The sequence below is a fragment of the Podarcis cretensis genome (genome assembly GCF_951804945.1).
Source record: "Podarcis cretensis genome assembly, chromosome: 2".
Classification (NCBI taxonomy): domain Eukaryota; kingdom Metazoa; phylum Chordata; class Lepidosauria; order Squamata; family Lacertidae; genus Podarcis; species Podarcis cretensis.
The window spans coordinates 102,109,965-102,134,002 of NC_137171.1; the positions used below are offsets into that span (position 1 = coordinate 102,109,965).

At 43.3% G+C, this 24,038-nt stretch overlaps 1 protein-coding gene across 3 annotated transcripts in view; it reads left to right on the top strand.

Annotated features, from left to right (window-relative positions):
* Window positions 1-24,038, top strand: part of ADAMTS9 (ADAM metallopeptidase with thrombospondin type 1 motif 9) — a 139,078-nt gene that overhangs the window by 74,786 nt on the left and 40,254 nt on the right. For all 3 annotated transcript variants that reach the window (XM_079957643.1, XM_079957641.1, XM_079957642.1), the window contains exons 24-28: window positions 1,627-1,722; window positions 1,884-2,051; window positions 2,858-3,148; window positions 3,999-4,160; window positions 5,730-5,906. In XM_079957643.1, the coding sequence (XP_079813769.1) occupies window positions 1,627-1,722; window positions 1,884-2,051; window positions 2,858-3,148; window positions 3,999-4,160; window positions 5,730-5,906 (894 nt within the window). The remainder of the gene's footprint in view (window positions 1-1,626; window positions 1,723-1,883; window positions 2,052-2,857; window positions 3,149-3,998; window positions 4,161-5,729; window positions 5,907-24,038) is intronic.

Here is a 24,038-nt window from a genome sequence, read left to right on the forward strand (position 1 = left end):
AACTGAGTAGTACAGTCCAATCATACAGTGTTCCTGTATGTTATTACTATTATTCATAGTAGTAGTACTCTGCCTGTCTGACCGTATTGCCCCAGCATCTCTGGGCAGAATTGTTCTTTAGTTCCTTCATCTCGCTCCCTCGCTGCTCGCCTTTCTTGCAGGATGCTTTTGCCAATTTCTCTTCCTCAGTACCTCCAGGGCCCTGCTCAAGATCTGCATTTTAACCAAACCTCAGCTGCTCTCTAAAGCAGGAGTGGAGAGCAGGGATGTTCTTGCACTGCAACTCCCATCACACCTGACATTCTGGCTGAAACCGATAGAAACTGGAGTCCGATAATATCCGGGGGGGGGGGGTGGCACAGGTTTCCTATCTCTCTCATCTAAAACTTTCCCCTCTGAGCCCTTCTATTTATTTGCCAGTACTTAATCTGTCAGGTTCAGAGCATCATGCCAGGAACCAACCTTTTTCTCCCCCCCCCCCCCCGGCTCATGTGTCCCACTCCTCCTCTGCCATGGCCACAAGGAGGAGCTCAGAAGCAGCTTGTCCTTTGGTCTGAACTTGTCAAAGTGTGGTCTGTCTGATTTCTTCGAAACAAGCCCTCTTCGAAGCAGTAAAAAGCAGCAGCAACAACAAACATGATTTACAAAGCTGGCTTGTTTTTAACAAACCATTGTTAAAATTAGCCATAATCCACAGTTTAGATGTAATACTAACGTTGGAAGAGAAAGATTCTGATCTCCTCGTGAGCACACTGGTGGAGAGGAGGGGGAAGCATGTGACCTTGAGGGGAGGGACATTCCCTTCACATTAAATCATGGCCAGTGTGGTGTAGTGGTTAAGAGCGGTAGTCTCGTAATCTGGGGAACCGGGTTCGCGTCTCCGCTCCTCCACATGCAGCTGCTGGGTAACCTTGGGCCAGTCACACTTCTCTGAAGTCTCTCAGCTCCACTCACCTCACAGAGTGTTTGTTATGAGGGAGGAAGGGAAAGGAGATTGTTAGCCGCTTTGAGACTCCTTAAAGGGAATGAAAGGCGGGACATCAAATCCAAACTACTACTACTACTACTACTACTACTCTTCTTCTTCTTCTTCTTCTTCTTCTTCTTCTTCTTCTTCTTCTTCTTCTTCTTCTTCTTCTATTATTGTGACGTCCAAATAGTCCCCGCTAATTCCAGTCTTCTCTTCAGATTGATTTTGGGCCTCATCCCAGTGGCACTGGGCACGGGTTGTAAGCCCTTTGTGATTTATACAGGACATGGGGCAATTTGGTGCTATGTAAGTGATTTTCATGGTAATGATGGGTGCTTCTGTAAATTAGCATGCTTGTGAGGGCTGGCATTTTGTTGGTGGGAGGGAATGCAGCTAGAGCAAAATAATCGAGGTGACAGCCTTCAGGCATGTATATTCTCATCTTGGCAGATGCCCCAGGAGCATCCGCCTTTAGGGTTAAGATGAGCCATTTGTATCAAACAAAAGATGTGATGACAAATATAATGGGGGGGGGTTCCTCCCTCCAACCCCCCCCCCCCGCTTCTGTCACTGCATCGCTATAACCATCTAACCTACACTGAAATCCCTGTGAATTGCTGATAGCTTGCTTTTCCCTGTTCTCGTCTATGAAATAGGACTGTGAGACAGCGCCATGCCGTCTCCGCCCAGGAAGCCCGGAAACGAAGCAAAGCAGCCACAGAACCCAGTGGAGATTTGGATCCTGGACTCCCGTACGTTAAACTGGTCAGCGTAGATTACAAGGAGATCCCTTGATAACCCCCCCCCCCACAGTCCTGCAACTCCAGGGGGCTTTTTCCCCTTCTTGTCAAAAAGGGGGCAGCTGCTTCCCCCCCTCCAACCCCCATTGTCACTCCTTGTCCATCTTCCCTAGTGCTCAACTACATGCGGGAAAGGCACCAGGATGAGATACGTCAGCTGCCGCGACGACCAAGGCTCTGTGGCTGACGAGGCCGCCTGCTTCCACCTCCCAAGGCCATCGGCGACAGAAGCCTGCTCTGTGACACCGTGTGGACAGTGGAAGGCCATGGAGTGGAGCCCTGTAAGCAGCTTCCTCTTGTTTAGGGGTAGTCTCTCCCAGATGCCTGTTGCTTATTCAGCATTTATCAGGCCTTCTAAAGATAACGCTTGGCTCAAACGGAGGCAGCAGAATTTCCTGTAATCGGGAGCCAGTAGAAGTAGTTGTTGGAGCAGAAGTTATAATAGTGTGTTTCTGCCCTTGGGAGTGGCGGCAGCAGCAGCAGCAGAGCTTTTCTTTGTTCAGCAAAGCTGGGCACTAAGAGGATCAGTTTATACCAACTGACACAAGTTAAGGAAGGGGCTGGAACTCGGTGCATCCACAAAGTCCTGAGTTCAACCCCTGCCATCTCCAGCTAGATGAATCACCTCTGCCTGAAATCTTGGAAAGTGAGAGTGAGCAGTGGGGAGGGCCTTCACCGCCATGGACCCTATCTTCTGGCAGTAGCATTGCTGCTACACGGCCAGGATGGTGAGGGACCAGGACCAGCAGCAGGAGTACTGGATTGCCTCCACCAGTGCCCCCAAACCACCCCAACTGTGCCCCCCCCCATACCATCCTGCACTCTCACAGCAGTGACACTGCTTCCTGGGGGACAAGTCTGCTGTACTGTCCCTCCCCTCTGGTTGTTCCTGCTTGAGAACTAGACGAGCAAATGGGATCAGGCCGCTTCCCATATTCCTAATCATGTGAAATCAACAACCACATGGGATCCGCATACATTAAAAAAAAATAGTTTTACGTAAATATGTTTCATCCTGCGATTCTTAAAACATGTGCCTCGTTGTCAAGGGTGTTGATCTCCCCGTTTCCCCCTCTTATTGATGCAGTGCTCTGTAACCTGTGGGCAAGGCAAGGTGACCCGGCAAGTCGTCTGCATCGATTACAGCGACCAGATGGTTGACAGGAGTGAGTGCGATGCTGAGGATGTCCCTGCAACGGAGCAAGATTGCTCCATGCCTTCGTGCCAGCAGATTAGCCCTGAGTACAACAGGCCAATCCCTTCCTTCCCTTACCCTGACTATCGCCAAAAGAACAACCAGGGTGGAAGCGTAAACCGAAACCAAGGCCGTGCGCATGTGCACGGAGGCAACCAGTGGAGAACTGGCCCATGGGGAGCGGTGAGTAGCTGGTGGAGATACTATTAATCCGTTGCAAGTTGGGTTACAGCCTCCTCCACCCCTAAGGGTTGTATCTGATGTTAGTCCTCGTCAGAGTAGACCCACTGAAGTTAATGGGCAGGACTAACTTAGGTTCATTAATTCTGTTCTAGAACTAGGATGGATACAACCCCAAGACTCCGCCAAGGCATTTTACTATATATAAATATTATCAACGAGGATGGGAAGAGTTGAAGGGGCCTAGTTACACAATCAGTAGGATTTGAGGGGCAATGAATAATAACCATGGGGTGGTGGTGGTGATGATAGAAGCCTATCATCTGCCCTCCCAACGTTGAGAAGCCCTGTTCCAGCACTGTCCTAATTTTTTAGGCTTTGCAAAGTTGCCAAGATTGTCCTTGTCATTACGGGGACTAGTAACTTGCCTCTTTAAAAAAAAAAGAAATTCTGGTGTGTCTACATTCTGTGTCTCTTCTCAGACAAAATGCACTGATTTAAATGCAATGGCAATGTGTTTCTTCTCTGAAATCTCCCACTGGACTTCCCCTCGTTAGTACCTACATTGATAAAAGTGGACAAGATCCTCTCTGCCTAAAACGCCTTTGATGTCAAAGAGAAAAAATTTAGCGGCTGCGCTAATGCTACCGCAAACTGAATTTTTAATGCCAAGAGTCTGATCTTACAGTTTTAAGGAACGGCACCGGCGCTCCATCAAGAAGACGACTTTTCGATTATGGCTGCAGGTTTCATAGCCATTGGGACTCCTCACTTTACTAGGCTATATCGCTGAAATTTGTTGTGCGCTAAGCTTGGTGGAGCCTCCTCAGTCATATGAAACCATGTTTTGTAGTGTTCCAGTACATGCGCTGGTGGATTCCAACGGCGGGTTGTCGTGTGCCAGGATGAAAATGGATACACTGCCAGTAACTGTGTTGTAAGAATGAAACCAGATGAGCAAAGATCATGTGAATCAGGGCCCTGCCCACAATGGGCCTATGGCAGCTGGGGTGAGGTGAGCAAATGCTACTTCATTTGAGGTTGTTGTTGCTTTTTCTTTTTTTAACCCATTCCCAAGGCAAAGCATTCTTAACTGTAGATTTTAAAGATGTGGCTGCATTTGAATTTCCTTGAAACCTTTTTTAAAAAAATCAACAAAATAGCATAAGCCAATAGACTTCGACAGAAGATCAGTTATCCAGATGTTCTAATTATCCTGCTTGTTTACCTTTCCTCGTTGGAAATAATAACACTTATTTATCCAGTAGTGCTGAAAGGACTGTTGAGACATAGTTTTGACTTACTGTTGTTCGTCTGGATAAACTATGGTTATTAGACCAGGGGCAAACCATGTTTCTGCGGGCTTCCTGCTATCTGTATGTCCTCTCACCTCTTGTGCTCCATAATTCAAGGTTTTCAAGATTTTGCTAAAGCTACCATTTCATAATCCATCCAAATTGGGAAACTGGTTTAATCTCTGTTTACTGTTCACAGGAAGTAAAAACAAAATCGCAGTTCTATGGCCTGGTTTGCAAAGGGATATTAAACCACAGTTTCCCCGTTAGGCTATAAGAGGAAACTGTGGTTTAATAAACCACAATAGAAGCCCCAGATTTGGGTATGCAAAGAGCAGGGAGTCTGGTACATGCTGAGTCTGGTTTTTGCTCTAATCAGCAGTTCATAAGACCAAGAGATTACACTTGAATCAGTCCTAAAACTAAGAAGTGTACATAGATAAAACCAGATTTTAGCAACCTTTGAGTTTTCCATTGGGATGGCTCTCCAACATTGGGGAAGAGTCCCAGAAACTATGCATATGTCTTATTATTCCCTGCTCTACCTTCCCACCCACAAAAAAGACCTAATCTGGAACCTGCTCCCCAGTTTATTTTGAAACAAATAATAAAGGTGTCATTCACTTCACTCATGAGAGCAAATTTAGATGCTTTCTCTTTCCCAGATTGTACAGCTGTGGGAGTCCCTCACACATCCACAGTCCCAGGGGGGAAATAAAGGCATGTGGAAAGTAGCAATACATTGAAGTCAGATCAGGACGCGCTCATATGCATCTTAACATACAGATCTCACTGCCTTCATTTTGAAGAAGAAGAATCATAGCTCAATGGTATGGCATCTGCTTTGCATTCAGAAAGTCCCAGGTTCAGTCCCCAGCATCTTCAGGTAGGGCTGGAAAAGAGTCCCTGCCTGAGACCCTGGAGAGTCACTGCCAGGTACTTTAGACCAGGGTTTCCCAAACATGGGTCTCCAGCTGTTTTTGGACTGCAATTCCCATCATCCCTAACCACTGGTCTTGCAAGCTAGGGATGATGGGAGTTGTAGTCTACAACCGGACTGTAGACAATACTGAGCTAGACGGACCAATGGGTGCAGCTTGGTATAAGGCATATGTTTGTATTTTTTTCCCCTGGAGTCTAGAGTTTTGAGACTCTCACATCAGAAGGAAAGCAGCATCTAAATTGGCTGTGAGTCAGATCAAAGAAGACAAAAGTAGCAATCATGAAGTATAAATGAACCTAGCCGTTGCTAATGTGATCTCCACCTACTGCCTCCCCCCCCCCCCCAGTGTACAAAGCCATGCGGTGGAGGAACCAGAACAAGACTGGTTGTGTGCCAGCATCCCAATGGGGAGAGATTTACTGATCTGAGCTGCGAAATCCTTGACAAGCCACCAGACCGTGAGCAGTGCAATATGCAGGACTGCCTTCGAGATACCGCCTGGAATACTGGTCCTTGGAGCTCGGTACGGCCATAACATACTTCTGTTGTTCTTGTTGCTTTTTGTTAGTCATTTTCACAGATGTTTCATAGGAACGGAATGAGCGTCCTTAATGTCAAGGTGCTAATACTTGGTGCATGCGCCCGTGTTTTTAAAAAAAGGAAACTGCACTTAAAGGTGTTTAAGAAACAAAACAAAATGATGCATTCCAAATAAATAGGCATTCAGGAAGAGCATCAGCTAGGAAATCTGTTCATTTTAAAAGGCACTTTCTGCTTGTTAATGAAGTTTGTACATTTTATTAGCCCATGACGAGTGCTGCACGATACTGATCTTCACTATGAAGGAAACCCATTGCAAGCAAATGAGAGTCATCGAAGTATTTGACTGTTTCCAAAACCTTTCCTTCTGTCTTCATAGATCTGTTTTAAGCTCCTGTTTTAACACTTAACAAGCCACCTTCAAAGCTACTATAGTTACGGGATAATTCCAGTGCTAAGCTGCTGTCATCCATGTAGCTCTTTCTGTATATTTAGAACTGTATAGTACAAACTTACTTGTTCAGATGAAGGAACATCCTTTTTAGCAACAACAACAACAAAAACACAACCCACAACAATAAGAGTGACACAGAAAGATGCTGCCTTTGGGCTCCATCAAAGGATAGCTAATATTTTTAATAGCAACATATTGCATAATTGTGTGTCTGAGTGTCTGTGTTGTATGTCAGTGATGAAGACCAAAGGGGGGTGCTTTTAACAGTGGCTTCTTGCCTTTCAGAGTAACCTTACAACAGCAGATGGTTTTGATTTAAAAGTTCTGTGTTACTTGTCCCAAGCCCTTTTGATTGGACGGCATAAACATATTCATAAGCTCATTGCGCAATGCTTCTTAACCTCCAGCAGAAAGTTGGGGCGAGGGGGAAACCCCCAACATTAACCATCCTTAAGAGATTGTCAAAATACCTAAAATCCTTCCCAGTCACAAAGCCACAAGCAGGTAACAAAATAGAGATCTGGAACATTTTTGTTTCCATAAGTCAGTGTTGCCATGTTGGTGTGAGAAGCTATATGAACACAATCTGCTGCCAGGATGGGGGAGCACGTGGCCATCAATATGTTATTGGACTACAGTTCCCATCATCCCTGATGATCAGCTGTGCTCATGGAAGTTGGAGTCCAGCAGCGATTTTGAGAGCCACAGGTTCCCCACCCCTGATCTTCAGAAATTCAGGTATGCCTGAGAACAGTTGCTCACTTTAGAATTCCTCACGTACATCACTGTCTGAAGAATCAAACACATAGCATCCATCTTTGATCCATAGATTGGAACCTCTTGGACAAGATGCTCAAAAGGACCACTTCTCTTTAAGTTTCCTGATCTACTCCTCATTGCTGCTGCCTATCCACTTGCCTTGTCCCTCTGAACGCTGCCATAAAATGGTTGCACAGATATTTTTTTAGGTACATTTCCCAGGCCCACTGTGGAAAGGAGAGGGAAGGGGAAGGTAGACCTTTATTACAGCTGCCCTTGTCTCACAGGTTCCACCAAAGGGGTTAGGCAGTCTTTTGTTTCCTTCTTCTTCCACAATGAACTTCCCCACAACAGAGATTCTGCTTGTTCAGAAGCATCCCATGGGTGCTGATTCTCAAGAAACCACTGCAGCTTGGAAAGTAGGCATGGGTGAATGTGAGTTGACAGAAGGAACTTATCCCACCTTCTCCTGGGCTGTTGAAGCCCATGTAAGTTTAAGACGGTGGAAAATAATGGCTGGGTAGGAAACCATAAGTGTGCCCATTTCAAAGTCTCATGCAAATCAGCCTCCAAATACCATTATTGTGGTATAATGTAATTTAAAGGGTTATGTTTTTTTAAAGTCCTAATCTGACTCTAAAGCACTTTATATAAAAGAAGCTCCTTTTCATCCAATATATGAACTTCCAAAACTGCCATAGTCTTATTGCTGGAATAGTCCTTCCTTTGTTTCGTCCTTCGCTGCTGTTTCTGTGGAGAGTGACCATTTTTCACTTTCATACCTCAGCAAACAATGTCAATAGCCGCACACTTGCTCAAGTTGTGTGTGTATGGTGCTTTTTTATCATTACAAGGGACAGTGCTATAAAACACTTTCATCCAAGGTGCTGCTGTAGCCCTTTCTACCTTGAGGGGGCAGAGTTGGTGCTAAATGCAAATGTGCTCTGTGTGGCTAGGCAGCTGCATGCCGTGGACTTTCTCCCCAAACCAGGGGTAGCCAACATGACGGTCTCCCATTCGTGCCTCTCTCCATTGACCATCCTGGCCAGGGCTGATGGGAGTTGTAGTCCACAGCTTCTGGAGGCACAGTGTGGGCCGCTCTAGCCCAAAACTATGTACCAAAGACTGCTGTTGACACTGGATTACACTTGCTTTGAACATTAACAACAACAAAAACAAGGGTATGACATTGAGACTGTTTTGGTGTATGATTCATATGCATTCTGGCAATTTCCTCCTTCAGCAGCAGAAACTTCTAGACCCATTCCATTGGAGTTCTTTCTCACCGTAGTAAGATTTCCCATTGAATTTATAATACAGGCTTCAGTCAACCTCCTTCACTGGCGGTATTTAAGCAGAGGTTGGATGGCCATCTGTCAAGGATGAGTTAGCTGAGACTCCTGCATTGCAGGGGTTGGTCTAGATGACCCTTGGGGTCTCTTGCAGCTCTACAGTTCTATGATTCTCTGATTCCTTAACTAGACAGGCCACAGTTCCCATTATGTTGTCCCATTATGTTGTTTTAAAAAGAATCAGGGAAGCACTTCCAAAAGTAAGCATACTTATATCTGTGTGTGTGTGTGTGTGTTTGTGTGTATAGGATAAACCCAAATCATATTTTCATCTTTTTTATATATAAACAGCTCTGAGAACTAGACATCTAAACATCTAAATTGTTGGTACAAAGTGTAGTTAAATGTAGTGCTGCAGTTTTTTTAAACAACAACAATACAAATGTCTGCTAGCTTGTCATAAAAATGTAATCAACGTAGTTTATAAAGTCTCATGCACAGCGCACGGCTTAACGTGCACAAATGAAAGCTTGCCAGATCCTAAAATGGACAAGACTCTGTGGTGCAGAAGTAACATGTGCCCTAAGTTGCATATCTGTGTCCTCTATGTTGCCACACACACACACACACACACACACACACAGCATTCTCTTCTGCTGCTCACTCACCATGCAAGGTCCAAAGGTGAAAGGGCAGGTAGTATCAGAACTGAACTAAGTTCTGGGTGTGCTGCTCAATGCAAAAGTAGTTCCAGGTTCATATCTTCCCCCCACTCTTTCGAAATGATGCATGGAACAGTAAACTGTCCTCCTGTTCTTAACACAAATGGTCTTTGGCTCTTCAGTGGGGAGTCTTGTGATCCGAGTATTCAGAGTTCCTTATTAAATTCCAGCCATCCGTCCAGATGAAAAATCCCCCAGAGAAAAAGTCTGCAGGGCTGAGCCACTTTATTTGCAAATCATGATTTATTTTTTTTAAAGAGAGAGAATGTGAAAAAAGTACATAAATTTCACACAAACTTACTTTAAGCTGCTTACAGTGTAGATGGCCGATGATACAAATGGTGCTGAGTGAAGACAAAACTAAAACACTGATAAATGAGCTTAAACTTAAGATTTCTCGCTTCACCTGAAAAATTCAACCAATGATGTTTGTCTACCTCGTTTTGAGACCATGTGCTACTGCTGTAGGTAGTAGAGGACAAAAAGAAGTTGTCTTTTTGTTTCATGTTGCCACACACCTTCTCCTGGCTCTGACATTTATCACCACCTTTCTGCTGTAAATGTTTCTACTTCGTCTGTCCCAGATGGAGTGTTGCTTCCATGTTTTTGGACACTTTTGAAACAAGAGTATAGTATTGACTGAAGCTTTTTTTCTTCAGCAGAATGGATCTCTTTATGTATTTATGTTAATGAAGTGTATTTATTTTTCAACTATTGTTATTTAATTTTATAAAAATGTCGCATTGCATTTACAATGTTTGAATGCTGGGCAAAGGAGACAGAGAAATTAAAAGTAGAATGTAATCATCAATATGTTTTGCAGAATGATTTCTTGGCTTTGAGAAGCATAGAGTCATGAGGCGTATTTATTTTCTGAACACAAGATCGATAGGCTCTGCTTTAGGCCTGCTTCAGCGGAACTGATCCGTTATATAATGAAGTAATATAAACATGAATTTGCATGCAAAGGCTAAGTGTTCAAAAGACCACTATACTGTATAGTCTCACGGCAGGTGCATTCACGCTGACTGAATGCAGAGCTAGTGTGGTGCCATGGTTAAAAAACTGAGGGCCGGATTCAGCTAAGTAGGTGCCAGTGGCTCCCCACACAACAAGTCCCATTGCACAATGGGACCTCTTCCTCTCTTTCCCCCACAATCCGCTCTGGGAGTTTGGAGGAGCCCCCAGAACCTGGTGTGAGGGGAGAATAGTGGAGAGCATAACCTCTGGCTGAAATGTTTGTGCTTGGCAGAACAATCAGATTATCATTTTATTTTATTATTATTTAGTGAATTTATATACTGCCCTATACCTGGAGGGAGGTACAACGTTTAATTTCTCTCCAAACTTTGGGCTTCAGATTCTGTCTCTTCGATGAATGCACTTACACAAACCACTGTCTCTCCTCCATTTGTGGTAATAGTACTGAACCCCCCCCCCCCACTGGGTTGTTGCGCCGATTACTGTTCTAACATATGTGCTAATGTGAAAGGCTGTGAACACGCAAAAATGGTGGCACAAGTCGTGTCTGTGTGCCCCACCCAAACCTCTCCATCCATTTTGGCATTGAACAGGAAGGTTGGAAGAGGGCTTCTAAGTGCGTTCATCCGGGCGTGCTTAGAAGCTTTCCTCCAATTGTCAAGAGAATCTTGTGTTATCAGACTTCTATTTGTGTTCAGCTGAACATGCATAGAGATCTTCTTCCAGGTGAATGGAGAAAAGCTCGAAGTTGGCAGATGGGGGCATCTTCATGGCCTCTATTCATGTTGGCATTCCCATAACACTCGAAAAAGACTATGTTTGCGTTAAAAGTATTATCAGTTCATCATTCCAGCCAACAGACATTGTTTGCATCGCAATGCAAACAATCATTTGCATGGGAATGCAAACAATCCACATTGATCCAAATGCAAAATGTTTTTGGCCTGTTTTTTTGGCAAGTGCTTTAGCAGCCAGGGTAGGCCTTTTGAGACCCAATAAGTTGAAAGTAGGCTATGGGCTGTGTATCATGGCCCATTTGCGGGTATGAACACCGCCTGGTTTTGCTGGCTACGATTAACACAAAATCTGCTGCAGGAGGACAGATCCTCCCCAGGCCATTTCTGGCAGGCTGTGTGCAACTTGATGAGTCACAAATTGTGCATACCTGAGGTCACAGCTTGAGTAGAGGCACTTACACTGGCTCTTGTACAGTTGTACCTTGGCTCCCGAACGCCTTGGGAGTCAAACGTTCCAGCTCCCAAACAATTGAAAACCAGAAGTGAGTGTTCCGGTTTTCGAACGTTCTTTTGGAAGCTGCACGTCCAATGGGGCTTCCGCAGCTTCTGATTGGGTGCAGGAGCTTCCTGCACCCAATCAGAAGCTGTGCTTTGCAAATCAAACGTTTCGGAAGTTGAACGGACTTCCGGAATGGATTCTGTTCGACTTCTGAGGTACGACTGTATTATTGATCTTTATTCCTTTCCAAGAAAGTAAGAAATAGTAACCTAGAGATCCATAGTAGCTAACAGTGATCAGGGATGATGGGAATTGTAGTCCCAAAGCAGCTGGAGGGCCAAGTTTGGCCAACACTTCACTACTGAATACCAGTTGCTGGAAACCACAGGAGTGTAGAGTGTTTGAGGGCTTTCTGCTTGAGGGATTCCCATAGGTGTCTAGGGTGGCCACTGTGAGAACAGGACTAGATGGACCCCTGGCCTGATCAAGCAGGCTCTTCTTATGTTCTTAAATATTTGTCTATTGCTCCATCTTCATGTCTGTTCTTAAAGGATATAGGATGAGCAAATTCCCACCAGCCCCATATATTTGTATCTGTTTTAACTGATCCATGGAACAGAGTATAGATCTGATCTTTGAGCAGCATTGCCAGTGAATATCTTGCAAATAACCGAGTATACCTTCCTGCATAAATTGATGGGACTGGGGCGAGGTTTCAGTTTTGATTATGGGGTTTATTATGGGGTTGTTTTTTTTGTCTGTTTTTTTGCTTCCCTGTTATCTCTCCTGTGGGATATGAGTGGAAAGCACAGAGACTGCTGTGTCAGACATGGTAACGTTTGAAGGATCCATACAGAGAGCCCTGCAAATATTCTTCATATTTCTGTTTGGGTGACTTGAAATAAGGTGTCGCTGGTAGAACTTAATCTGTAATAGAAGCAGGCAATTTTTTCTCCAGCATGTTGCTCATAAATTTGTCAATGCTGGCTGAAGACCAAGAGGGCATAGCTTAAGTGGCAGGTAATTGACATACAGGTTGTTTTCTGCTGCTCCAGAGAAGCGGACATGGAGCAATGGATCCAAACTACAAGAAAGAAAATTCCACCTAAACATTAGGAAGAACTTCCTGACAGTAAGAGCTTTTCGACAGTGGAATTTGCTGCCAAGGAGTGTGGTGGAGTCTCCTTCTTTGGAGGTCTTTAAGCAGAGGCTTGACAACCATATGTCAGGAGTGCTCTGATGGTGTTTCCTGCTTGGCAGGGGGTTGGACTCAATGGCCCTTGTGGTCTCTTCCAACTCTATGATTCTATGATTCTATACTGCATATCATTCACAGTAGCTTGGCAGGAACCAAACTTCAACTGAGAGATAAACCGAACTGACTGAATCATGTTCTCACTTGGAAAATTGTTAACTTGAGTCAGCTCTTGGTATACTGAACATCCTTATCAGGAAGTGACTTCCTTTAAAAGCTGTTGGACTTCCTGCCAGTTAAACCATATTTAGCATTGACTCTTAAATCGACAGTGCTGAGCATATTCACTTGGTAACGTTCAACCAAATCAGTGGGAATTAGAGACACTTTGTACTAGAGATTAAAAGGACTAAAAACAGAAATGGAAAAAAAAAAAAAACGTGGGTTTTCCCTGGGTCATCCTTCCACCCCCGTTCTTTATATCTCTATTTGTACATGACCATCGTTGATCAGTTTACATGGCCAGGTCCCATCTGCACCAGAAAGCAGCAGGGACCAAATGCCATGAGCAAAAGCTCATAGTTATTTACCACAACACTGCCTCCTGAGGAACTGAAAAGTACCAACATTATCAAACCATTCCACATCATTCCCGTACACAAACATTACCAGGCCCCTGTAGGGCCTGATCACATAGAAGCAGTGACAAATCTATATTTAGTAGTTATTGTTATTCTTATTTTGATGAAATTACTCCATCGGACATGCCTGATTCGTTTAGAACAATATGTGCTCTATACAATATGTGTTCATGCGCATAGCACTGAGTGTCACAGCTGCTTTCAGCATGCTAAATCGAACTTGTGTGTCAGCCCTTCCTGTATGCTTAGGATTATAGTCTTAACACTCAGCCAGAAAAGATGAGATGGAATTAGTTTTATTTACTTGCTTCTTTGTTAGGAAAAACATAGGAAGCGGTCTTAGGTCCTTTAAGACCATTGGTCCTTCTAAATAATTACTGTGCACATCGGTTAGCAGCATCTCTCACACACGACTCTTTCCTAACTCTGCCTGGAGATGCTGGTGGGGGGGGTCTAATTTGGGACTTTTGCTCCTGCAGAAAACTGCTCTGTAGTTAAGCTGTGGTTCTTATTCGGCCTCATTACACCCAAGATGCAATGGCTGTTAGCACAGTGTTGTTGCTTTTTCCTGTTCTAGTGAGCAACGCACTGCCATCTGTTTTTCTTTTGCTACATTCTTTTGCTGAGTATCTTAAGTTATTCCGCAGTCCGATTTTTACCTCCGAAAATGCATCCAAGTATGCATTTCCCATCTACTACAGTTTTTATTTTATTTTTTGCAAGCAAAAAACCCCCGCAATGTATACATATGGCTGCCATTTATCAAGACACATTTCACTGAGGAATTGGCTCCCAGATACAAAGTATTGCACATGACCCAGCTTTAAATAATTTATTGAATGCTTAAATGAATCAGAAATTTGAAGTGAGTTCACATATTGTTTCTACCTGAGGGCCTAGGAGTGGTACTTGATTCCCTGTGCCACTCAGGTTCCTTCCATCTCACGTTATTCCTTTGTACATCTGTGGCATCAGCAAGGATTTACGAATGTCATCCTTTGTCTCTTGCCCAAGCTTAACATAGCAACATTAGTCATATTCAACATTAAGCCTTTATGGACCATCAATGGACTTGGTACTTAAGTATTTCTACTCTGTGGCTCTTTTCTGATTATGACTTTGTTGGATATTGCCCTCGTTGAATATATTTGTTTATGAACCCATTTTGCATTTAGGGAAGAGCAATAAAATGCAATTACTGTTAACAAAAGTTCTGTACATCTAAGGTTAACTCCACAGCCTGGGAGAGATTCATGTTTGTCCTTAACATGCTTGAACTCCACATTTCTTTGCCCAGGCAGAGGGCCTTCTCAGTAGTGGCACCCTCCCTGTGGAACGCCCTCCCTTCAGTTGTCAAGGAGATAAAGAATTACACAACTTTTTAAAAGACATCTGAAGTATTGGGAGGTTTTTAACGCTTGATGTTTCTATTACCTTTTTAGATATGCTGTAAGCCGCCCAGAGTGGCTGGGGAAACCCAGCCAGATGGGCAGGGTATTATTATCATTATTATATAATGGATGACTCTGTCCCTCTAATCAGCTGTGGGTGTACTTCTGAATAGGTCATGTAAGTTAGCCCATCCAGGCAGTGCTTTTTTTCTTTTTCTTTCTGTAAAAAGTGAGGTGCTTGTAAAGGTAAAGGTAAAGGGACCCTGGACCATTAGCCGCAGTCATGACCGACTCTGGGGTTGCATCACTCATCTCCCTTTATTGGCTGAGGGAGCCGGCGTACAGCTTCCGGGTCATGTGGCCAGCATGACTAAGCCGCTCCTGGCAAACCAGAGCAGCACACGGAAACGCCGTTTACCTTCCCGCCGGAGCGGTACCTATTTATCTACTTGCACTTTGATGTGCTTTTGAACTGATAGGTGGGCAGGAGCAGGGACCGAGCAACGGGAACTCACCCCGTCGTGGGGATTCGAACTCCCGACCTTCTGATCAGCAAGTCCTAGGCTCTGTGGTTTAACCCACAGCACCACCCGCATCCCTTGTGTTGTGGATGCCAGCACAAAATGGCCACCATGGGCAACAAAAAAAGAAAAGGGGGGGAAAAAGAGGTGCCAGTACTCCATATTGGTGAGTACTGTCACACGCAAAAAAAACCTATGTATAGAGATAAGTTGTCCCTGGGAACCAGGACTGGAAATGAAACTCCTGCTTGTAGACTTTTATAGACTGTGGCAAGTATCACATGCTGGGGCTTCAGTGTATTAAGAGAACATGCAGATCTAGGACCGGGCTTGCCCATGAATTGACCTGAGGCAGCTGCCTCAGGTGTCAGAATCCTGTGGGGTGGCAGCCCGCCCGCCGCCACCAGAGAAGTGAGGAGAAGTGGCGGCAGCTTCCGGGGAAATCTTGTGGAACTCTTGTGATAGCTCCGTGTGATCTCATGAGAGATCCACAGAGTATTGCCAGAAGCTGCAACAGGCACGTGACCCTGGTAAGCGTGGCTTTGGTGGGGTTGGCACCTCCCCGTTTCTCCTCAGGTGGTGAGACAGGACAGACTGCCTCTGTGCAGATCCACTCTGAAGCATTGGCAAGAGAGAGAGTCCTAACGCACAGTGGAGGTTCTTATGGCATGGGCCTGAGCAGCCCCTGTGAAATAAGAATGTTGGGACTATATATTTCCAATAGTTATATGACGCCCGCAGAGGTCATAGCTATACCTACCAATAGATTTGCAATTCTTTTTCTAACACTGGCAAATATGAAGCTGTCTTTATTGAGTCGAGTCATTGCTCCATTGAGCTCTGAATTTTCCAATCTTCCTGGAATCTTCCTCTAGTTGGGTCTCAAGCATTCCTGGCTTTGCAATCCGATATCCTTCAATTGCAAATGCCAGGGGCTGGACCTAAAGTTTTTAACCTGCCTCTTTTTAAAAGCCATTTGCCCTAGGGAGCCCTACAGCTTGGTAGTTTATCCTCACTAGCAGTTTAGTCAACAACCTCAAGTGTTTGTATGGGGACATAAATTGCCCTTTACCTTTTATATTCAGTTCCTTTCCTAATAATTCTGCGCATCATGTTTGGAATTTCTCAGTGACTTAAACTGAGGGCCTGATCCCAGAACGGAAGCAGTTTGCAGCTGCCGTCTTTGGGCGTAATGATGGCTGCATATATGCGAGAAATACCTGAATATGCTAGGGTGCTGCAGACATGGACTGGCAAGGCCTGAAGGGGCCACTCTGATGATTACCCTCTTCCCAGGGGACCAGAAAGAGAGCAGGAACAAAATTATTTTCTAACACTACTTCATAAGCTGAAACTCCTTTACTCCCTAGGTAATTTTTTCATTCTACAATAGCGCCAGTGTCTGGAGGCATTGCTTACACATTCTTTCAACACATTGCTCTTGGTCTCTCTTCATTTTTATTTCTGTATGGGTTTCCTGCACTAAAATGCCCATGAGAATTAGACAATTTTCTCTTTCCTTCTTCCAGAGAGCTCCTAAGTCTGCAATCTAACCCTGTTACTGGTGCCTAGTAATTTGGTGCATAACTACCCAGTTTCTCTTCTACTTCGAAATGCATTAGGGAGAGAGTCCTCAAGCGAGGAAGGCATAATTGCTGAGTGCGTTTAACTTTGATTTAGCTGAAACCTATAAAGTAAGTGCTTTACCGGTTTGCTTTTTTAAAAAAATAATAAATCTTGATATCCCTTTTCCTAACAAGATGGGCATCCTGCGGAAGTATGGGACTAGTACTTGTCAGGCCTTCATGAATATCTGTTATAAAGATCTTCAGCTGGTTTGCAAAAGGCGGAAGTGTATGCAATTTTTCCAAAGGGTCTGGCTGTCATCAAACATACTGGGAAATTTGAAGTTTGCATAAGTAGCAGTGTTAGTTACGCAAATCTGGAGGAGAAGGGAGAATAGCAGATACAAATTGGAGTGCGATGTTGCCTAGAAGAATGTTATTTAAGTTATTCCATTGACGCCATACAATGTCTTGACTCCTTAAAGATCCTGCTACCAGAGAATGTGAGGGGATCGCAAAGAAAACGTGGCCATGGCAACTTCTGTTTAAGGATACAAAAGGATGCCATGTTGTTTCGTTGGAAGAAATCCAAAAGCCGCAGTAGGATACTTAATAGCATGTGGCTCTACTGTGGCTTTTCTAGTTAAGGAAACATCTGTCTTTCCCCAAAGTACTGATTCTACAGGTAGTACTTTAATAACATGTTCCCTTATAGGAGCCCTACATGGTTGATGAAATGTCTAGTCTTTGAGCTGGAATGGCCACAGCAAATTCTATGTATGATGGGTGGAATTCAATGTCGCACTGTGTCAGACCTTGTGTCTACACAAGCATTGCAGCTTCCCAAATGGAACAATGCCCTCTGGGGTTTCTCCCACCCCCCAATTTCAGGGAGAAGGATAAGGAAGTGGGAGGGAGGGTTTGGTTGTTGTTTTTGTTGTTTTAGCTATTTATTTGTGCTTTTACCTTATATTTTTATCCTGTGCACTGCCCTGAGACCTTGTGGTGAAGGGTGCTTTAAAAATAAAATAAAATAGTCCCATGGTGCAAGTGGGAGCACTGTCAGGGTCCATTAAATGAATTGTGTCTTATGTCTTTAAACGTATAGGACACTGTGATGTAGAAGTATATATGCTCCAAGCTCATGAATTTTCACAGTACGCTATTGGAAGTAGATTCTTTTTAACTGATACACTATAAATAATGCACCGGAAGCAAATTCTTCAGAAATAAATGTTGAGCTAGCTGGTATTGAGGGGAAACTACAACTAATGATCCGTCCTGTTCAGCAAACTTGCTGTCTGATTCCGGCACCCCGTGGTCCAGATTATAATAGGAGGAAGAAGGTCCTGATGAATGAGTTGAACAATACAGATCTTAAGGCTTGTAATATTGTCCAACTCTACAATCTATGATTCTTTTACAGTGCACAATTCTCTGTTTTGTGATTAGGGCAAAGTACTTAACCTAATATGGGTAGCATCATCTCCAGAAAACAGCTACCACTTCTGTTGGTATGAACAGAATTTGGTTTATGATGTAATGTGCAATATTTGATTTATTAAAAACCAAATAAATATTTGTATGGTTTTACATGGTTTATTCTGTCCTCACAGCACTTGATAGAATTTGGCTTACTGGTTAGTTTGCTGGCTTCTTTTCCCCCTGATCGGGTGCCAGAACATGGAGCTGTTCCATGTCTGAGAGCACAACTAATGCAGATAAGCAAGTAAGTTGCTAACAGTTGGTCCAATTTGTACAGGAGCAAATGGTTTCAGACAATACAAAGCTGCTTGGTATTTAGCTAGACATGAAGGGGCAGCTCACACAGGTGGAGTTTTTGGTAAGTTGGACTCGTGTGGTCCAGCTGGGACATATTCACACGCATCCCAATCTTGGTTTTCAGCCAGTGAAGTCAGTCCCCTGAGCAGATTTGGAAGGGGAAAGAAGGGAAGGGGAAGTTCCATTGCATGAACAGAAGTTATTCCACTCATTCAATGAGTTCATTGGGCTCAGCCCTTTGTATACAGTTCCACTTGTATTCAAAATTCAGGCCAGCTTTGCCCACGTATCTTTAAAAACCAAGGTCAAAATGCAGGTCTTCCAGTCAAAATGCTTGTTAAATTATTAAGGCAGCACTGTATGCAGAGCTCTTCCATAGTTTTTTAAAAGTTGCTTTGTTTTATTTGGAGGGGGGAAAGTTCATGTGAACAAATCTTCAGAAGCTTTACTCTTAAGGGATCTCAGCATAATGTTAGAAAGCTGGTTTGTTAAAGACCATTGTGCATTTCAACCAGGATGCTTTGTTTGAATGCAATATTAAGTCAAAACTTTTTAAAGATGAAACTGAATTCTATCAAAATCCTCTTTCCAGCGATGCAGGAGGAGGAGGAGAGGGAAGCAAATGAACCCAAGACTATTCTTGAGCTTGTTGGGACTCATCCAAAATCATGGTTTTGAATTTCTCATGAATACAACCACAGGCTTCATGTTAGGAGTAGCACAGTTGTAGCAGAAAGATCACTTAATATCTGTCACCATAGTTAACTTGGCCTAAAATTATGTTTTCAAGGTATAGCGGTGGGGAGCCTTTTTTTGGCCTGGTGAAACCAATCTTTATTTCTCTGTCCTCCTCGGACCCATTTTGATAGGTGGCTGGGACAACCCGCTGGTAAATTATCTGACACCACATAACGGGAGGTGATTGACACATTTCAAAGTGCCAAGCATAGGGCTTGTAAAGGAAAGAGCAGTGACTGGAGTAAACAAGGCTATCTAGAAATGAATTAGAAATGCCTTTGAAAAAAATAAAAATAGGTTGCAATAGCTAGGTGAATGTTAAAAATGTGGGGGGAAATGCAGTGCTCTTTAAATTTGCAAGTCAAATGTGTGAACACTCCATGTCATCAACATGAATTTAAGCACATGGAAGAACTTGAATTGGCATTCGTGTGACTGTTCCCTTGTTTTTAGAGGTTGCTAAAGAGACCCCGTGAATGGGGCCCACATGACTGGTGAATGAACAAATTATATCCAGGGAAATAGCAACTCATTTAGGAGCAAGCAAAAATCTGGTGTATATCAAAACTGATTTAAGTCTCACAGGGTTGTGATTCTAACCAAAAGAGCTCTAGCAATATAACAAGCTGCCTTGGGAAGTTAAGGAAAAAATTAGACTAGCATAGTTCAAACATGCTTTTGAATATAAACTAACTTAGAACAGAATTCTGCTGCTCATGACTTCCTTCTAGCGCCCAACAACTAGGAGTGTTCCTGGATCCAGCTTGCATTTTGCAGGGCAAGGAATGCGTATTTTTAATTGCCTTGACAGGACAGCTAAACTCCACCAAATTTCTGGCACGTATTATTCATGCATTGACGGCTTCATGAATTGACTACTGCACATACTATAAATTATTTACTAAAATTAACGCCTGCCCCCCTCTCCGTAAATGGTACCTGGGAACCTGTCACACTGATGCCCCAGCATTATAGTATTCCAGGTTAAATTCAAGTTTCTGGTTTTTGAGCTGTGATCTCTATTTGGCTTGAGTCCAGCATCCATACCTTGTCACTTATCGGAGGGGTGAGGAACCTCTGCTCTGCGGACCAGTCTTGGGACTGCCAGGCCTTTCCTGCCAAACCACACCCTCCTGCCCATCAGCTGGCATCATGGAGACATCAGCTGACGGGCAGGACGACAATGCTTAATCCGCACTTGACTGCATGCCTGCTCTCAGCAAGGAACAGAACCACACAGCCATGGCAACAGGATTTAATCTCAGCTGATGGTCAGTGATTAAATCCTGCTCAGATGCACTGTTTGAAGTAGCTCATTTGCTTCTGTTGCAACCAGGTGGCAGAAGAGTCTCTTCCACCTTCCCTCCTGCTGCCTCCTGTGTTCTTGCACAGGAGGAGCACACAAGCTGCTTCAGACAATGCTTCTGAGAAGCAGTCTAAGACCTCTCCCAACCATGGGGGATGCTTTGAGGAGCTTCTCAAAAGCACTCTTTGAAGCCACTGATGCAACAGGACAGCCATCCTGCTAAGCACTGGGCTCTCCTGCACAACCAAACTCATCTCTTAGCTGGACCCCGTCCCCAAATCAGCTAAAGAGAAGGGAGAGTGATGCTGCTTCCTTCATCTGGGTGTTCACAAGCAACAGCAGCAAGCAAAGCTTCTCCACTTGGCTGCTTATGCTTGCAAAAGATCGCTTTTTCTCCCCTCTGTGTAAGTGGTGAGGAGGGGGGAAGCAAGTAGCTTGCCAGAACTATGCTCAATGAGCTCCCCAGTCTGCTGCACGTGAGGTTGGCAACGGACCCCTCCCAAGTAGGAACACACACACACACACCCCACGAGGGGCTGCCCCACCCACCAGCAAATATGTGATGTACTATGTGATTGATAGCCAGCGCTGTCCACCTCCCAAATTTGGTCCACAGCGCTCATTCGGATAAGAATCAGGCTTGTGGAACTCCAGAAGTTTTGCCACCCCTATTCTGTTGCAATGTTTGTTTTAGGCTGCAGCCTATATGAACTTACCTCTGAGTTAATTCCATTGTACTCAGTGTTGGATACTTCTGAGTAGGCATGTATAAGGTGATGCTGTTAAACTCGCTAAATCTTTAGGACTGGGCAGGCTAAGACTATTAATGAGTTTTTTTCTGTTTTTTTCAAGCCTTTCTGCGTTATCCAAAACCAGGGTAGTAATTTTGAATATAAATCCAGAGGTGATGCTGATAGTATTAGTATTAATTAGCATTCTGACAGTATTTACGGTACATTGCAATCCTTACCCATTTATCATCACGGGAACCTTGTAATGGAAAGAAAGTAATGGTATTAATAATGATGGTAGCACATTTTTATGAGTTGTTGCCTGAGGACTACACTGACTTGCCCCAAGCTGTAAATGAATACAGATTAAAAAAGAAATTCTTAGATCCATATGTAAAATTCATCTGTCCAAGGGGCCATGCTGGCTATAACTACTCTGTCTTAATTAACTCTGATGACAAGAAAATGACCTTGAATGAATACCTGTAGACTTAGCTCCACTCAGTTCATAACATTTTGCTGAGAGTGGCAATGAAATAGCACAGTGGAGAATCAGCGTGATACTCTTCACTCAACCACACAGCGCCTCCAGCATGGAAGCAGGCCCTCTGCATAAAGCAGCTGTGCAAAGAGTTGGTTCAATTTGCAAAGAGGAAATCGAATAATTCAGGCCTCTGCAGTCAGGCACTTGTGTGTGGAGAGTAATATTTAGACCAGTCCTACCACAAAATATTTCTCTTCCAGTGATCTCATAGTTCATATGACAGCTCCGATTGCATTGGTAGACCTGCAGGTTTAAAAGATCGTGAAATATTTGGAGTTCAGTTTTAATCCTAAGAAATGAAATCGTTTTGAGGGTCTGGGGTTTTGTGTGTGTTTCTCTTGCCATATTGTAATTTTCATCACAGCTTTCCATGCCTCTGTGGGTCCTTCAGTCTTGGTCTCTCTGCTTTGTTGTATATATTGCCCATTCCTAAATCTATGACTAAAAAAAGGAAAGCAAGTATTACTAATTACCTAATACTAATACTAATTACTAATAAATACCAATTACCATATACTACCATTGTTGAACCCACAAAAATCTCACAATCAAATACATATATATTAACTTGATAAAAGTAAATGTGCCTAATCTGATAAATTTAGTAACCAGAACTTGTTTAGCACAGAATTCCAAAGCTTCTGCTGTCATTATTTTTTTCATGTTCCTCTTCTTTGGAGTCATCATTTCCAGAATAGGAATATCAAGAAATCAGCATGTGCACCACTGTTGCTTTGCATCCATCATAATAATACCATATGCAAAACATACAATTACTAAAACATGCAGAGGAGTTATAGCTTTCTGCAGCTCATAATGTATTTTACAATTCAGTGCACAGTGTAAATGAGGTTGTCTACTCCAATTGGACAAGTTTGTGTCATCACTGTTCAAAAGGCACACTTTAAAACTTGAATGGGGTTGGGTTTTTTTTTTACTTTGAATGTTTGAATTTGACTTTGAACTTAATTTGAAATTAATTGTCCATGGCAGGTGTGTTGATTCTTAAGTGAGTTAATGATTGTATGGCATTTTTCAGTTTTTAATGTGTTGTGCAGTTGTTTTATACCCACATTAATTTTGATAGGCGAGTTAGATTGTGTGATATTGTTTTAGTATCGGCTTTGAGGCTCTATAGAGATTTGGATCTTCATTTTCTTTACTCTAAGACAGTTGGCTGTCAGTGCTAATACATTCAGCTGATAATTGTCTTACTACTTATTTAATCCGCTCTATCAATGTTGAGAGTTTGGCTTGCTTTGTTTTCCTTCTTCAAAGTCTCTACCACATATTCCTAGGGCAGGGGCACTTGGGGGATGTTAATTTTCATAGATACTTGTCATGGCCATCCAGAAGTTATTTCTGCAACTCATATTTCATGAGTAAGTAGAGTTGAAATTGACCTTTAATATCTATACCAACTAACTGGCATAAGGAAGAGGTCAGTGGAGTGACTTACTTGAGTTCCTCAAATGAAATTGATAGAGAACCTTTCTCTCAAGTTCATAGAGCTTAGAGCAAGGCAGTTGAGTATCAGAAAGAGATTGTAAACCCTTCAGTTCGAACAGATATAACCAGAGAGGCAATTGCTCTGTTCTTCTTTTCTGTGTATTCAAGAAGCCCAGGGTCAAATCTTGCCTCACTGTGGAATTGTTAGAGATGGAAGTTACAAACAGGACGTGTAGTTTGCAGCTGTAAAAACAGGACTTAGAGTCAGCCAGTGACATGAGAAGTTCATGAAAGAAAAATATAACATCAAGAGGAGATTGTTTGGCCTCTTTGTATGACCCATGCAAAGTCAACCACATGCTATAGCAATCTGAACTCTACAACTGCCTTCTGTATCTGAACGTGGCTCATACATTTCTGTCAGGGTGGAACTCACTGTGTATGAGTATGCCAGAATAAAAATTGTGGGGGAAGTAGGTGAAATTTCTAGTCTCTGCATAGAGAACTCAAAACATGGTTTCACCACTATGGCTCTGGCACCTGTATGTGTATGTGGTAGATGTGGCATAACTGAGTTCCTTATTATTGATGTTATTTACTTTAATTTCATTATTTATTCTGTGGTTCCGTAGATTAATAAACATAGTTCACAAACAGAACAATGGGCTAATTGCTATGGAGTGATCCATAGGTAGGTATGAAGGCAAGATTTTGCTGGTGGCGCTTCCCCTCATAATTTTTTTTAAAAGAAAATTGAGTTTTCCTTTTTTTTTAATGTATGTGCTGTTTTGTTGTCTGTCTTTTTATA